Source organism: Podarcis erhardii (assembly GCF_964252035.2).
Source record: "Podarcis erhardii genome assembly, chromosome: 1".
Taxonomy (NCBI): domain Eukaryota; kingdom Metazoa; phylum Chordata; class Lepidosauria; order Squamata; family Lacertidae; genus Podarcis; species Podarcis erhardii.
In genome coordinates this window covers 134,622,516-134,639,333 of record NC_138497.1, presented here as the reverse complement: position 1 = coordinate 134,639,333, position 16,818 = coordinate 134,622,516, and the positions used below count along the sequence as shown (strand labels likewise).

Genomic DNA, 16,818 nt, shown 5'->3' with positions numbered 1-16,818 from the left:
AAATTGGTAATTTAGGAAGCAAAAGGAAAAGGCTTTTTTTAGATGTTCAAGCACTTCAGCAATGTTTGACCCAAACCATTCTACAGCTTTGCACTTTATTCCACACCTCATACAAGGTTTGCTTGAATCTTTACATTATGTAGCCATCTTCATGCCTCCTGCAACTTGTGAATATCACAAATGACAACTACATTTGCCGCCTCGAAAGATATATTTGTGCCTTTCTTCTACTAGACAGACTACTGCTTGTTGGCTGATGGATGAGCAGAGCACAGAAGCTGTAAGCTCTGGGTTGTTCCTGTGGAGCCCTGCCTTTACCTGCCCCACACCTGACGTCATGTGTGATGCCAGCCGTGGGGCAGGAAGGTGTGCTTTCCTGAAAAAGGCCTTGCAGCCAAATGGAGAGACCTGGAGGGCCACGCTGCAGCCACGGGCCAGTGGCTCCCTCCCCCTTCTCGACCCCACCTGCTGTTTTACGGCTATTTGGGCAAGACACGTATGGTAGGAAGCACAGTCTTGGAAGGGATGCAAGGCCCCTTGAGGAAGTCCTGCACTGAACAAATGCACATTTTTCATACCTTGCTCTGATGCAGCCCTGGCAGGAGGAGAGGGAAGGCGGTAGGTCAGTGCTGGAGACCAGAGCTTACGAACTGGCAATTGAGGGCTGCTAAAGCTGTCTGCACTTGCTTCAGGCCATAAGGCAGGAACAGGGCACATGATCGTTGTGACATTGCACATGGGAAGGGTAAAATGCCAGGGACTGCCGCAGAACTTCGAGTGGCCCCATTTAAGGACAAAAACAAATCCAGCTAGCATATAGCAGACCTCTCTGCCTGGCACAGCTTGGACAGCTTCCATGCTTGCTTGAGATTGAATAAGGCAGTGAGAGGAAAGACAACAAGCTCTACTGAAATATTATTTCGGGATTTGCTTGTTTACCTTTTCTCCTCTTGGTCCACGGGTACCAGGGTTCCCTAGCGGCCCTCTTTCTCCATTTGCACCCTGTGTGATAAAGAACATGTCAGAGATGAGGAAATTGTAGCGTACTAGATTCAGCTATGAATTTGACTGACAGCTATAGCAGTCAGCTTTGTTATCTGATGGCTACACGACAATGCGACTGTGTTGTGGTTTTCTCTCATCTGGCAGAACTGAGTGGGGAAGGCAGTATAAGAGCTTGTCCTCAAAAGCCCACTGAGAAGGTAGTTGAGAACATGTTGGGGTCAGGGGGAGATCTCCTGGGACAGCTGTGACTTAAGGGATATATCAACCTCATAAAAGGATAATAATGATGGCAATGCTCGATTCCTCAGGCAGCCCAGAGCAACAGGGAAGAAGGCATTCTTGGTTGTGGCACCTTGTATGTGGTTTCCCTGACGGCACACTTTTACCCTGGGAGTGCATTGTGTTGACCATTCTGGTGGCAGGCCAAAGCTTTCTTTTATTCCATCAGGCTTTTAAAATGGGCTTCCTCTGCTTTATTATTGTTTTGCCATTGTTGTTGTTGCTGTTGTATCTCAGGTGTCAAAGAGGTGCGTCTTCAGGACATGACAAAAACTATGCAACACTCACCTTTGAGAGGAGGAAATTCCACAGCTTAGGTGCTGCTACAGAAAATGCCTTCTCTCATTCTGCCACCCCCAAACCTATAAGAAACTACAAAGACTGTCCCTTAACTCCTGAAAGAATCTCTAAGGTGGTCACTGAGGGCTTTAACACTCATGTCAACACCTTGAACTGGGCCCAGAAACAAACTGGCAGCCAATGCAGCTGTTTTAGAATGGGGATTATGTGAGTTCTGAATGGAACCCCAGCCAATAGTGTCTCTGCTGCATTTTGGACCAGCTGAAGCCTTTGTGGCAACTTCAAGGGCAGCCCTGTGCAGAGCATATTCCAATAGTTCAGTCTGGACGTTGCCAGAGCACAGAGTGCTGTGGTCAAGTAATCCCTGACCCAAAAGGACTGCAGCTGGCAAACCTACCAGAGTAGGAAACAAGCACTCCCAGCCACTGAGGCCACCAGAACCTCCAATGACAAGGTTGGAGCCAGGAGTTGAAGAAGGTTCTTTGTTGCAGCACTTCACAGGTCATCCCCATGGCTTTTAATCAGCTCTCCATGTCTCAACTACTGCTATGTTGGGTTTTCAGAGGATTACTCAAAATCGGTGCCTCGAGTCCTCATATTGTTGGTTACTCTAGCCAACAGGCATACTTCCCCTGTAATGAAAACAGTAGCCTTACCCTGTCTCCCGTGGGGCCATCTGGGCCAGGGTTTCCCTATAGGAATAGGAAAGAAATGTTGAAATCAATCTGTGTAGCAATCTGGTCATTTAGACAATGGAGAATTTTTACATGTCTACCTCATCTCCCATTTCTCCTTTCTCTCCAGGCGCTCCGGACTCTCCAGGCGGTCCCTAAACAAACACATGCGAGACAAGAAATAAGCACATTAAAATGAAAGGATTCCAAAATAAGTGACTGGGAGCTCAGGCACCAGCTGTGCGCCACATGACAAGAGTTGATCTCAAGAACAGAAATGGATATATCTGCCAAAACAAGATGGTCTTCTTTGGGGTTGTCATTTAAAATTGACATATTCGCTTACACAGACAAAATTTGAAAAAGTGGTGCATTGGGAGGGTATCTTTTATTTAGTTGCTAATCTTCCACAGTCTTGTTCTTTCAGGTGTTTCTTCAAATGGATGAATCATATGGAAAATGAAAGCAGGTTGGAAGCCAAAGCTTGAAGGAAAATGGCTGTTACTGAATTTTGTTATAATAATAATAATAATAATAATAATAATAATAATAATAATAATAATAATTTATACCCCGCCCTCCCCAGCCAAGGCCGGGCTCAGGGCGGCTAACAAGCAATAATAAAAACAAATTGAATGAATACAACTTAAAAACGAAATTAAAATACAACATTAAAATATTGAAACCTCATCGCAGGAGGAGAAAGGAAAAGAAAAAAGAAAGAAAGAGGGGGAGGGAATCAAGTTGATTCCAAGCCAAAGGCCAGGCGGAACAACTCTGTCTTACAGGCCCTGTGGAAAGAAATCAGATCCTGCAGGGCCCTGGTCTCATGAGGCAGAGCGTTCCACCAGGCCGGGGCCAGTGTTGAAAAGGCCCTGCCTCTGGTTGAAGCTAATCTAACTTCCTTAGGGCCCGGGACCACTAGGGTGTTGCTATTTATGGACCTTGAGGCTCTCCGTGGGGCATACCGGGAGATATGAAGATAAAAGCATAGCCTCCTCTAGAGAGAACAATTCATCCTCTCTCTCTGGGCCCCCACTTTGGCCAGTAAGGCGACTTAAGCCAAATTAAAGGTTTTCAGGCAAGATGGCCCTTGCCCCTTTTCTCTCTGGGCCTCTGCAAGTAACTGAGTGGGCAGGCAGCAGATGTCAATGCTGCTCTCCCTCCCAGCCTTCGCTGCTCGCGCAGCCCACCATTTTCGGGCCCAGGGTCCCAATCTTCATAATATCTCAGAGGGAGGGAGAAGAGCGAGGCAACTTTTCCCCTTTCTCATTACCCCTGCTTGCTCTCTGGCCCACCGTCACCTTTGGGCAACAACAGGGAACAGCAGAAGCCAATGGGCCCCAGGCAGAAATATACTTGAGCTGAGCCATGGGTCTCAGCAGGTACCTGACCCCAGCGCTAACTCCACAGACGTTTAGAACACATATCAGAGCTGGGTAGAAAGACAGATCTTCTCAAATGCAAAGGGATTGTTGTTTCACTGCCAGATGGCTCTTCTTTCATGAACTTGTGGGGAAAACTAAGCATGGTGAACACCAAGCTCCTTTTCACCTTAACTGACTCCTTGCAAAGAGAGTGTGTAGGTAACAGAGACATTGAGGACATCATTGCAGTATGGAAAAGAACCGAGTGATCGTCTACAGGCCATGTCTTCAACCTTACCTTATCTCCAGGACTTCCAGAGTTTCCTGTCCTGCCCGGTCTTCCACTAAGCCCAGGCTCTCCCTTGAAGGAAATAAACCCAGACACAAAACAGAATTGTGAAACTAAATATGACTCACTATTTTAAATTCAACAGTCCAGTTTTTAAATTATAATCTGTAAGCATGTGCATAATTTTGATCTGCCCCAGAGTGCAGGCACCAGCCTTGATCAAGAGTTCAAGAACTTTCAGAGGAACCACAGTAGACCCCAAACTGGAAGGAACCAATGTTCAGTAATCAGCTGGTGATGGGAGAATTTCCTCCTAGTCCTGTTCACAAGTATTCTGGGAAACCTAGATTCTGGGCTTATCCACACTTACCCTGCTTAAAAGCCCCGTGTCTGAGCATTTTTGTTTTGCCCCAGAACTTTCCCCCAGTGCATTCTTGAAAAGGTGTTGCTAGGAAAACTTGAAGCCTCAATACAACATAAATTTTGCTGCAATAAGATTGTTTTTCAACACCATGATGTTGATCACACTTCTTTTGCACACACATAAAAAGCAGATAAAGGGTGCATGATCATTTTAGGCAAAGTCGCCCTAGCAAAACAACATCCAGGAACAGTGCAACTCACTAGGCCTCTTCCCCAAGCGTTGTTCTGCAAGTGTGGTGAAATGTTCATGTTCAATTTCCACCTGACTACCTGACTTTCAGCATAGAACTGTTCCCTGACCTAAATAGATAGCTATACTGCTCCAAGCCATAGCAAAGAAAACAGATTATTATTCACCTTTCTTCCTTTGGGTCCATAAGGACCTAGATCCCCTTTTGGCCCAGGAGGTCCTTGTAAGCCCTGTTTGAAACCAAGTTGCAATCAGTGTATGTGGGAAACAAAGATAAATCACATATGTTAACATATTGCCATGATCCTCATCAAGGGTAGGGGCTGATTTTTCTCTGGGATCTAACTGTCCCCCTCAGGTATGTGTCCTGCCACAGCCTCCCTCAATCTCCCAGCACTGCATTTCAAAATTTCCCATGTTGCACTTTCTCCTCCACTTGAGAGATTCTGCTGCTCACACTGACTCTAGGAGTGCACCTATATCCAATCCAATCCAAATATTTATTACGGTCATAGACTAGCATAAGGTAAAAGCACCTCCATACATAAATAAAACATGCTAGATAGGCAATAAGGCAACTGCAAAAGTAGAGGGTGCACATACTCATCCTCTCAGCTGCAGTAGACCGGCATAAGATAAAAACATAAAACATGTCCCTCTATCTAAAAACCTGCATCCACTATTGAAGAAGAAGAAGAAGAGTTTGGATTTGATATCCCGCCTTTCACTCCCTTTAAGGAGTCTCAAAGCGGCTAACATTCTCCTTTCCCTTCCTCCCCCACAACAAACACTCTGTGAGTGGGGCTGAGAGAAGTGTGAAAGAAGTGTGAGAGAAGTGTGATTGGCCCAAGGTCACCCAGCAGCTGCATGTGGAGGAGCGGAGATGCGAACCCGGTTCCCCAGATTACGAGACTACCGCTCTTAACCACTACACCACACTGGCTCAGACTCAGATCTCTGCTGCTCCCAACCTAGGGTGATCTAATATGTTGAACCTACGTACATCAAATCCTGGGGATCCTTTGCATCCTGGTAACCCATGAAATCCTTGTTCACCCTGTAAGGAAAGAAAAGTTGTTCAGATTGATAACCTGCCATTGTTGTTGCTTCTTCCTGTGATCAGCAGCATGCAACAGGCTACTATATAGCATTCACGGAAAGTGAAATTACCCAAAGAAACTAAATCAGTGAGCTTTCTAAAAATAATAATAATGGAAGCAACTGGCTTTGATACATGGCAAACAGTTCTTCAGACTTAGGCAGCCCCACCTGCTCTGCAAACGGTGGACTCCCACTCCTGGTCTGGAAAGTGTTGTGCCCACGACATTAACCTGACTCCATATCTGCCCTGAATCCATCCTGTGTTTTGATGCATTTCCCCACAAACCAGCTTCTGCCTGAACCCAGAAAAATAAGAACCCAGCCATGTTTTATGTTGGTAATGTGTACACAGCTTTAATGCAGTCTAAAAAGATCTGAGTTGCTCATTCCAGCATTCCAGCTTAAGCATTTGGTGATTTCCCCTCTAAGCGCTTGGATGCTCATCACATTGCCTATTCCTTCTGCATCTCTGTTCTTCTTACCATTTAGTGGTGATTTTCTTGGAATGAGCCTTTTCAGGCCCTGTTGCAAATACTTTTCATGCACATTTGCTCTGACTTACATACGTTTCTTTGTTAGGAAAAACACAGAGATTGTGCCCTGTGCATGAAAATATTAACCATACCTTCTTGCCATCTAAACCATCGATGCCACGCCTGCCTTTCTCTCCCTGAAAGGAGAAAAAAAAATGCAAAAAATGTAAAAACAATGTTTGTTGTCTCTAGCATAACTTTCCAAGTAGCATCCATCCCCCCCCAAAAAAAAACCCCCAATACATACCTTGGCTCCTTTTGCACCTCTTGAGCCCTGTGGATGAGAAGAAGATTTAGTTTGTGGTACCAGCTACTGAAATGTGCCTCAGTGATCACTTAACCAACCAGGGGGGAATGTATATTTATTATTATTTTCATTTGTATCCCAGGTGGCTTTTCATCCTGGCATTGATCAGATCCAAACCTGCTTAAATCCAGCAAGGCATCCTTATCATGTGTCCTCAGACCACAGTCTAGGAATCCCCTCGCTATCTGGAGAGATTGTTCCCTCATTAAAAAAAAAAAAGATGGGTAAGTGGAAACTTACAAAATATTTCAGTTCCCACCCATCACCACTGACATATCTATAACCAACAAAAGCAAAATTTAACTGTTTTGGTTCTGACAAAAAGCAAAACAAACGCCTTTGTATTCAACCCCAAAGTGCTACTTATAATGGGATCTCATGGCCAGGGCATTATACTGTGATATTTGTGATATTTTGGTCCTAGTAAAAGCTGAATAGGTAAGAGCTCCAGGTAAGGGTTGTTTAAATGGCATGGGCACAGACGGGAGGGAAGCCCTTCTGTTCCATCAGCTCCGCCCCCTGGCCAGCCTGGATCCGAGCCTGCACCTCCATTCGTCAATCTTGGGTGCAGGCTAGGATCTGGCTCCTGATAGGCAGCGTGGGCTTTCACTGGCTCCGCCCATCAGGACAGGAGGCCAATCCTGGGATTCTTCTCCGGGTCCTTGACACCAGCAACACCGTGGCACCATGAGGGTGAGTGGACTTGCTGGACCATTTTGGATTTTTTATATTATTATTGAGCAGACTCTTTGCCTTCTGTAGGGTTGCACTGTTAATCAATGGCACACTTACCTTGTCACCTCGGGTACCTTTTTCTCCCTAAACAGGACAAGGGGGAAAACACATTAGAAAATGAAGAAATGAGACAAAATTTAACTATAGAAAGTCAAATTAAGCAATCCGTTAACCAACAGTATACCTTCATGCCTTGGTAACCAATGGGTCCTGGGTCACCTTGCTTCCCCTAGAATAAAGTAATAGTAAGAAAAGTCACAAACCACTTTGCACAAAGTAATCAGACATCTGCTGTCATATGCACTAGTATCTGAAGATTTTTAGGCAAAAGCAATTTTATTATAATGGACAGGACATGAAAGATTGTACATTAATAACATTCTATAACTTTTAATGTATTCCATGTATGTCATTGTGGGTGAAGACAAGCAGCCATTCTAAGGGTTCATCCCACCATTTTCGCCTGGGAAAACCCAACCTTTGCTGCTGAATTTGAAGCAAACATCAGTTGGGTTTTTGCAGATTGACATTTGCTCCAGTTCAGCACTAGAGTGGGTTTTCCCAAGGAAACCAGCTTTGCAAAGGCAAAACCACTTGGATTCATCCCTAGAAAGCATGGGGCAAGTGGAATGGCACCCAGCCCCGTGATCTCTAGGCACGGAAGAAGCGGGATGTAAACGAGCCCTAACTGTGGTGAAAGTAAGTTGCAACACACATTCTTTGCTCAGAAAATGAAGGCCCAGGGATATAGAAAGGAGGCATTCAAACTGCCTTTAGAATCCTGTCTTCACTTCATGACTCCAAGTGTTTTTAATTTACTGTTTAAATACATAAAACTATTTGTACCCCACTTTCGATCCACAAGGTGATTAGCTACAAAGGAAACTAAAAGAAAACCAACACTCATTACATACAGTCCAAACAGCTGAGTGAATAAAAATTCCAACAGCAGTCTGGCTTATAAAACCAGCAGTCAGCAAACTCTAAAAGCTTTGTGAAAGAGACGCCTTTGCCTGGGATGCTTCTCCCTTCGTGGATGAGAAGGGGAAGCTCTTGTGGGTCTGCAGCTCTGATCATGTCCCCAAACCTCTAACTGGTTAACTGGCTGATGGAAATTCAATTAGTTTTCTGGACAGCCAGGGAAGGCATTCAATCTCCCCACTGAAATCAGAATGAGAACCCAAGGAAAAAACCCCTACCTAATGAGTGCATGAAAATGAAACCAAAGGAAAAAATTTAAATGAATGAAGTGCTGTTTCCTGATCTTCCAAACTAAAAACAAACAATATGAGTAACCATCCCTTTGGAGATGTGGGAGAAACTCGCCACCTCCCAAACTAAAAGTACCCAGGTTTGGTTTGGTTTTTTTAAGAGGAGGGAACAAGGAGTACACACACACACACACACACACACACACACACTCCACCCTGTTAGCAAATTGTATCCCAAAGAGGACTGAATAACCCTGCCTTGGTTGTGCTTTGAAAGAGGTGGATCCCCAAAGGCAGGCAACAAATAAATAAATCTGAGGGTAGAATATGTTACTGTTGGCTTCTTGGCCAACACCTGGCAAAAAAGAAATGTAAGTTAAAGGGCTGGAAATATAGGGGTGGGGTGACTCAATGTAGCCTAAGCCTGGTTGAGGCCTCTTGCCAATCTCACTTAATGGGCAGAGAAACCCTCATGAGGGCCAAGGAGTAGCAGAAGGGAAGATCCACCAATGGCTCTCAAGTCTGGCTGTCTCATGCTGGACCCCACTCAAGGTGAGGTTCTGGGTTGAGGCTTCCGGATCCAATTGCCTTAATGGAGTAGCTCCCACGGCAACCGGAGATCATTGGCAAAGGAATAAAGAAAGATGACAGAGGGTAATTAGGTTTGTAAACTCCCCCCAGGGTCAGGGGAAATTGCTTCACTCACGGACCATCAGTATCACCACCCACAATGATTCTGTGGAGCAGTCTTCCCCTCTTGGGATATCTAGCTTGCTGGGCTTAGTGCTCCCTTTGATGTACAGAGCGACACCACCTCTGGCACATCCTTCTCTGCCCTTCCTGTAGAGTTTATATACTGAGATAGCTATGTCCCACTGGTTCTCTCCATTCCACCAGGTTTCATTTATGCAATATATCAGTGCACTTTACGTCGCCCTTCTTGGCTCAGAGGCTTCTAACATTAGCATATAAACACTTGTGTACAGTCTCTCGCTTGAAGTGTCTTTGGTATTTTTATCTGCATTTTTATCTGCCTGGGCTCCATTCAGCGACCTTCAGAAGGGTATGCAGGGGCATTGCTACAGAAGATGCAATGACAAATGAGGGGCTTTGATTTTTATAAATAAATCTTCCCTTCATAATCTTGCTTCATAATTTGTGTTCTTATTTTGTATTTTTTATGTTGTGAATTGCCCTGAGATCTTCAGATTTAAAAATTTAAAAAATAAATTATGGTGGTCAACTGAGCAAATGTGCAAATAGCATGAATCAGCTTTTACAGCACCCAGAGAAGGTTTCTCAATAGGTTTCCCTAAACAAAGTTTTATTTTACTTGATTATTTCCCAGTCAAATAACGGCGACTTACAGGTTCTCCAGCATCTCCTTTTTCACCAGGAAGGCCAGGTTTCCCCCTTTCTCCCTGAAACAAAACAGAAGTAAACATGAGACACAATTTTGATTTTGCACTCAGTTCCATAGACTAGGATTCCTGAATTGCAGGAGGTTGGACTAGGCATAGCTGTCAACGTTTCCCTTTTTTAAAGGGAAATTCCCTTATTTCGAATAGGATTCCTCGCAAGAAAAGGGCAAAGTTGACAGCTATGTGGACTAGGAGACCCTTGGGATACCTTCCAACTCTACAATTCTATACAAATGCATGGGGTGGGGGGAAGTATGTATGGGGAACCAAGAATATCCTCAGACTTGTGAATGAGATGAGTTTCCTTCCAAGAGCCCTTTTAATTGGTGAAGCCACCACCACGTTGTTCTTGTAAATCTGTTTGTTTTTTAAAAAATCTGCCACACTGCAGACATTTTCAAAAGGCAGCTTTAAGCAGTTGGTCCTTTGCAACACAGAAGGAAGTCTAAATTACACGTAACAACAACATTAGACAAATGATAGACATCACCACAACATAGGTAAAGGTAAAGGGACCCCTGACCATTAGGTCCAGTCGTGGCCGACCCTGGGGTTGTGGCGCTCATCTCGCTTCATTGGCCAAGGGAGCCGGCGTACAGCTTCCGGGTCATGTGGCCAGCATGTGACTAAGCCGCTTCTGGTGAACCAGAGCAGCGCACGGAAATGCTGTTTACCTTCCCGCCGGAGTGGTACCTATTTATCTACTTGCACTTTGACGTGCTTTTGAACTGCTAGGTTGGCAGGAGCAGGGACCGAGCAACAGGAGCTCACCCCATCACGGGGATTCGAACTGCCGACCTTCTGATCGGCAAGCCCTAGGCTCTGTGGTTTAACCCAAAGCACCACCCACGTCATAGCATTTATTAATTAAAGTATTTGCAACCTGCTTTTAATCTAAAAGTCTCCACACTACAATTTAAACAAAAAAGGTTATCATAATAATATAGTTTTTAAAAAAGATACACCCTGTGGAGATTTCCAGCAGCACTGATATCCAAAAAGATTGAACTTTGGGGCATTCCCGCCACATGTGGAGGTATGTCTCCTCCTCCTCTTTCCCCCCAATGTATGGGACAATAGTGTTTTATACAGAATGTAAATGAACTGTGGAAAAGACTATGACTTGAAAGTGGATATGTTATATGTACATTTCCTTACTTATTTGCTTGCTTTGTATCACAAAAAAATCTTCAGTAAAAACAATTTTTCAGAAGCACCCTTTGAAATTTATGCTGTGCTCTTTGGTTCTTCTGCAAGCTCACATGTACACCTGCCACCCCTTGTACTTTGGACAATGGAAGCATATGAAATAGGACCCCTTAAAAAGATCTCATCACACTGGTAAGTTCTTATGGAAGAAGGCAGCTCTTATTTCTTAAAGTATCCTGGGTCGATCCCACTTAGAGCTCTGGTGATTCAAGTCATCCCTTTAAATATTGCCTGGAAGCAAACCGGAAGACAGTTAAGCTACTGCAAAATTGGGACCGCATTCTGCACACAGCTTGCACCAGGCAACCCTCAAGCAGATGCATTTGGAACTAAGTGGTGTTTCTAATTGCTTTTCAAGGAGCTCATTTCAGTGGACTAATCCAGATGTGAATAAGGCAAGAATCACTGTGGCTAAGCAATTTCTTTCCAGGAAAAGTTGCAGCTGGCAAATCTAAGCTATTCAAGTGCACTCCAGCTCTCAGTGCCGCCTGTACATCCCAGTGTGGTGCTAGATCCAGCAGCACCTTTAAGCTCATTCAGGATTAAATCCTGGCTGGCTTCTATTTTCCCATTTGCTCACCTGGCATTGACCAGCAGTAGACAAAGATGGTTGTGTCACTGGCTGAAAAACTGGAAGGGTGGAATACCTTGCAAATGTCACATGTTTTCGCCACTGTCAGTCTCCTTGTCCCACCAGTGGCAGTGTACTCCTCAAAACTTGTTAGATTTTCCACATTCAGCCTTATAGGTGTGACAAATTGAGTAAAATACCAACCTCATATCCTGGATCCCCTAATGGTCCCGGGGGGCCTCGAGCAGGCTGCAAAAAGAACAGTGAAGAGTTAGTGATTTGAACAGAGAAATGGGACCATTTTGACATTAAATATAATTTATATTATTAGACAGACACTCACCTGGCATTCATATGAGCAGCACTGCCAAGAAAGAGAAAGTATACCATTAGAGGAAGAGCAAAGGACTCACCGGGAAACAAATTTCACAGAACACGCACTCTTTCTCTACTAATCTAGCAGAAAAACCATTTATTCATGTTTATGCAATGAACTACAGTTTAACATATCCCCCAAGGTTTGCTTTGGTCATCCCTAGAGATGTGCCATAGGCTTCCATGTGATAGATGGCAAACTAATCTACGGAGTACCAAGATTGGTAAACTGAAGCAAAAGACCACACTAAAAAACCCGGGAAAGTTCCATTGCTTGACTATACACCAAAACGTTGGCAAATCTGAAACAAATGTCCCTTTAAATGGAATAAAACGGTCTGTTTGCATGTGACTTTTTCCTGCAAAGCATGCAATGTATTTGCATGTGACAACTGCACATGAGTCTATTTTGCTCCTTGAATAATGCAATCGGTCCTTTAGGCCTTTCTCCTCAAAACCCTTCTATACTGACAAGCAGCCTCAGCTTGGACCAAGGGTTCCTCTCCATTATGCTCCAGTTGGTGGGTACTTTAGGGTGGAAAGGGATGACCAGATGCCTGTTTGAAAGCAGAAACTTTGTGAGCAGATGGTCATCTATAACTTCCACCTACAAAGGAATCTCATGTTATCACTCCCCATGACTGCCCCAAAATGCAGGGAAGTAGAGAGGAGAGGAAGTTTCAGCCACCATATAATTAGCTTTTAAGAAGCTAATGTACAGGCCCAGTAAAGTGTTTCTGCTTGGCATGAAATGCTAAGCCAAACTCTGACTCGTGAGTCTGTGAACAAAATAATTTCCTTTTTCTGACACACAGGCAATGGAAAAAGAGAATCCTGGGTCTCAGGTTTACATTTGCTCTGCAAGCTGAAGTTCTACTGGAGAATAAATGATGGAAACATACAGGGAAATTGTAAAAGTCGGAAATTATTCCTTGGTGGAAAAACAGCTTACCTCTTGCTCCACTGTCTCTGTCTGAAATAAATAAATAACAAAGAAGTCATATGAGGCACAAGATGGTTCAATGTATTTGACTCGGAACAAACAGAGAGGGGAGACAGATACATACAATTCTAGCAGTGATTTTGTCAATTGTGTTGTCAATATCACGTGCTGGACGTCCAGTTGCTGTGAAATTCTCACGATAGGAATGGTCTGTGGCAATCACACCGAGCCGAGATTCCTAGGACAAGAGAAGCACATGGGCAGAAATGAGAAACCGGGGGATTTCGAAGGACTGCTGCTTTCTCACTCAAATCTAAGTTCCTTGGGGCTGCTGAACTGATGTAATTCTGTTCATCGGATGGCACTGCAATGAAGAAACTTGCTACAGAAAGCTAGGAGATAAATGTAGTCACATGAAGCTTACAATGCAATCACAATCTCTAAAAGTTGTTCTCTAAGAGTAGGCTGGTTATAGCTACCTACAAATCATACAGGGGAGTTGGCTGGGCAGGCACCGTTGGAAGGACCCAAGAGCCAGAAATGCTGGATGAAGGCTGTTTAGGCACCATCTGCCAGCCCTATCTATAGTCAAGAGTCTTGCTTTCTTGACATAAACTGCAGGAATACTGCAGACAAAATGGACATTTAATATAACACATTTTAACTGAATTATTTTCTCTTGGATGTGGGCAAAGTTTGTTGAAACTGATTCTTTACTTTTTGACAAAACAATTTACAGGGAAACTGGAGGAATTTATTAATGGGGGGGGGGGCATTTGAGCATGTCCACTGAAGCTGATTGTAAACAAAATTCTGACAGCAATGTTTGGCAGGCGCTGCAATCTCATAGGGGTGATGTGGAGCTCTTTGAGAAAATTATGTTCCTTCAGGGAGCCAGATTTCAACCTTGAGGTGAACTAAAACAAACTTCAAATCATAGTTGAGACGAAGAGCATTTTCTAGGACTATCTAGCAGGAAGGTTTTGACTCACTCTTCTTCCAGATCTGGACATACTGAGACTTTACTCATGGTTTCCTAACCCAAAGAGACTGGGTGATTGCTGCCAATGCAGAAAGTGGTTGTTCAAGGCTTGATACTTGTCCATAATTTCTTAGTAGTAGTTGCTGGTTTTGACTCACAAAACCTGTGGGGTAAGCCTTACGTCTTCACCTGCATTACAGGCAAAAATGACCTCCAATAAAAGCCTTTTCACACATACAAATTGGTGGAGGGAGAGAGGAAATGGGTGTGGAATTGTGGACTTAGCTTTCTTCCTCTTCTTAGCCCTGGCATCAGTGGTAGAACAGAATAATTTCTGGAAATACTGTATTTCCATGGAGATCTAGCAATGCCTCAGAGATTATTAAAATCCAAGGTTTAGAGAGAGGCCTTTCACCTATCTTCCAGGTCATGGTAGGGATGTTGGGAGCCAAAGGATCTACCAGATCTACTAAGTAATATCCTGTTTCTGCTTTGATTCTCTCTATTTATGTGCAGCAATTGCTCTAATAGCATCCGTGTGTGTGCATTTCATACCAGATGGTCTGGAGAGATGGCAATGGAGAACACTTTGATCCCCAGATGTTTCGCTTCAGCTGCAGCATCTTCCAATCCGCCACAGGGCTCTTTGTAGCCTTCCAAGGGGTGTCCATCTGTCACCACAATCAGGTATTTATTTTCATTCTTATGAGATCCTCTGCAGGGGGAAGAAATCAAACCCACTAGTGCCGCCATACTGTCTCTATAAGATGAGAACTCCAAAGCATCAGTCCTAAAGGCTTGCACTGGCATAGCCACCTGCTGTACCAATTGTAATGTCTAATTGCACAAAGATATACAGTGGTGCCTCGCAAGACGAAATTAATCCGTTCCGCGAGTCTCTTCGTCTAGCGGTTTTTTCGTCTTGCGAAGCAAGCCCATTGACGGCTTAGCGGATTAGCGCTATTAGCGCTATTAGCGGCTTTTAGCGGCTTATCGGCTTAGCGGATAAGCCGATAAGCGGCTTAGCGGCTTAGAAAAAGGGGGGGGGAGGAAAAAACCCTCGCAGGAACTCGCAAGACATTTTCGTCTTGCGAAGCAAGCCCATAGGAAATTCGTTTTGCGAAGCACCTCCAAAACGGAAAACCCTTTCGTCTAGCAGGTTTTCCGTCTTGCGAGGCATTCGTCTTGCGGGGCACCACTGTATAGGTTTGCATTTGCCGATGAACCCTACTCAGCCAGCAATATGCTAGAAACGTAACAAAACACATTATCATAGAATTGTAGAGTTGGAAGGGACCCCAAGGGTCATGCAGTCCAACCCCCTGCAAGGCAGGAACCTCAACTCAGGACTCAGCTACATTAGTCAAAAAACAGCATTTTGAATGTGTTATAAACATGCAACACCAGATGGCACCAGAGAGCAAAAAAAATCTAAGTGCTTTTCCATAGCGCTTTTTTTCCTTTTGTTATAACAATTTTATTTCTGACTTATTTATAGCATCCCGACCCCCCTTCCTGGTGTGTAGATCCACCCTCATTCTCAACCTCCAAAGAAGGAGAGTCCACAACCTCCCCGAGGAGACTGTTCCACTGTCAAACAGTTTTCCCACACAGTATATTTATTCAGAATCTCATTTCTTGTAACTTGAAGGCATTGGTTCAGGTCCTACCCTCTGGAGCAGGAGAAAACAAGCTTGCTCCTTCTTCCATGTGACAGCCCTTGAGATATTGGAAGATGGCTATCATCTCCCCTCCCAGTCTTCTCTTTCCCAGGCTAAACATACCCAAAGCACATTTGTTCACACAGGCATTTGGGGGAGGTCTGTAAATGAGTCTCACTGTTTTTGACACTGTGGCTGAACTATTTTTATTGATGCGACGCAATTTGTAATGATGTTTAAATTAAATAGCTTATGATTCTGTTATGTGCGTTCAACACCCTACAGAATGAGGGGTAAATGTAAATAATGAAGGAAATAAGCAAGCAATAATAAATCTAACTACGAATATTGTGATCAGAAAGTGCAAATTCTATGACTTAAATAAACTCTTCAAAGTAAATAAGGAATACATTTTGTTCTAGTATCAAACTGACTTTTTTTTGTTAGAGGGAAAAAAAATCCACCCCCACATAAACACATACAGATTCTCTCAGAATCCAGAGAGGCCCAGGCCACTTTCAACATTTGAGGCCCCTACTCATAATGAAAATTGAAAATGATGAGTGAACACACAAGGGCAATACAAGTCTTCCCATTCAGCAACCAAAAGCTGCTTCTTTCCCTGCTTCCACGTCAGATGAAGAAAGACACGTGATCCTCATGACAGAAAGCCTGAGAACTAAACGCACAGAATGAGTGGCGAGAGCTGCACAGTGGAAATGCCTCAGATTCCTGCCTAGTTAGGCTGTGTTCCTTACCCCAAGTACCTGGGAGTAAGCTCCACCCAACTTAATAGGACTTAATTCTGAGTGGAGGAGGTTAGGAATGCACTTTCAAGACTTCCGGGTTGACGCGATCGGTTAATGGCGGATTCCCTCCGAGCTCCGGAGGGAATCGGCTCCGCTGAAGACGGGTCTTGCCGCGCCGGCGACGCGGGGACCCTTAGAAACCACAGGTGCTGATACCTGTGGACTTGGTGACTCAGTGGGCACCTTAAGCGCCCTCCTCGACAATCGAAGAGCCTTTTTAAAGGCTACGGAGAGGGTACGAGGAGTGGCGTGGTGCTGGGAGTAGATCGCTACTTCAGTGGAGTGAAGCCGCAAGCCATTGCCGGAGAGCGTCAACTTTCTTCCCGAAATTCGGACTGGAAACAAATACCCCGTGAGTAGAAGGAAATTCGGATTTTAAAAAATTTATACCTTTAATTTGGAATGACCGGGGGGGGGGGATGTGCTAAAGGGA

At 44.3% G+C, this 16,818-nt stretch overlaps 1 protein-coding gene across 1 annotated transcript in view; it reads right to left on the bottom strand.

Moving 5' to 3' along the window:
• The window catches only part of COL6A1 (collagen type VI alpha 1 chain), a 48,826-nt gene that overhangs the window by 22,424 nt on the left and 9,584 nt on the right, over nt 1–16,818 (bottom strand). Inside the window, exons 4-19 of the mRNA XM_081850354.1 lie at nt 14,471–14,630; nt 13,058–13,171; nt 12,943–12,963; nt 11,959–11,979; nt 11,820–11,864; nt 9,782–9,835; nt 7,388–7,432; nt 7,261–7,287; nt 6,409–6,435; nt 6,254–6,298; nt 5,531–5,584; nt 4,695–4,757; nt 3,924–3,986; nt 2,360–2,413; nt 2,241–2,276; nt 940–1,002 (exon numbers count right to left, since the gene is read on the bottom strand). Of these exons, the coding sequence (XP_081706480.1) occupies nt 940–1,002; nt 2,241–2,276; nt 2,360–2,413; nt 3,924–3,986; nt 4,695–4,757; nt 5,531–5,584; nt 6,254–6,298; nt 6,409–6,435; nt 7,261–7,287; nt 7,388–7,432; nt 9,782–9,835; nt 11,820–11,864; nt 11,959–11,979; nt 12,943–12,963; nt 13,058–13,171; nt 14,471–14,630 (892 nt within the window). The remainder of the gene's footprint in view (nt 1–939; nt 1,003–2,240; nt 2,277–2,359; nt 2,414–3,923; nt 3,987–4,694; nt 4,758–5,530; nt 5,585–6,253; nt 6,299–6,408; nt 6,436–7,260; nt 7,288–7,387; nt 7,433–9,781; nt 9,836–11,819; nt 11,865–11,958; nt 11,980–12,942; nt 12,964–13,057; nt 13,172–14,470; nt 14,631–16,818) is intronic.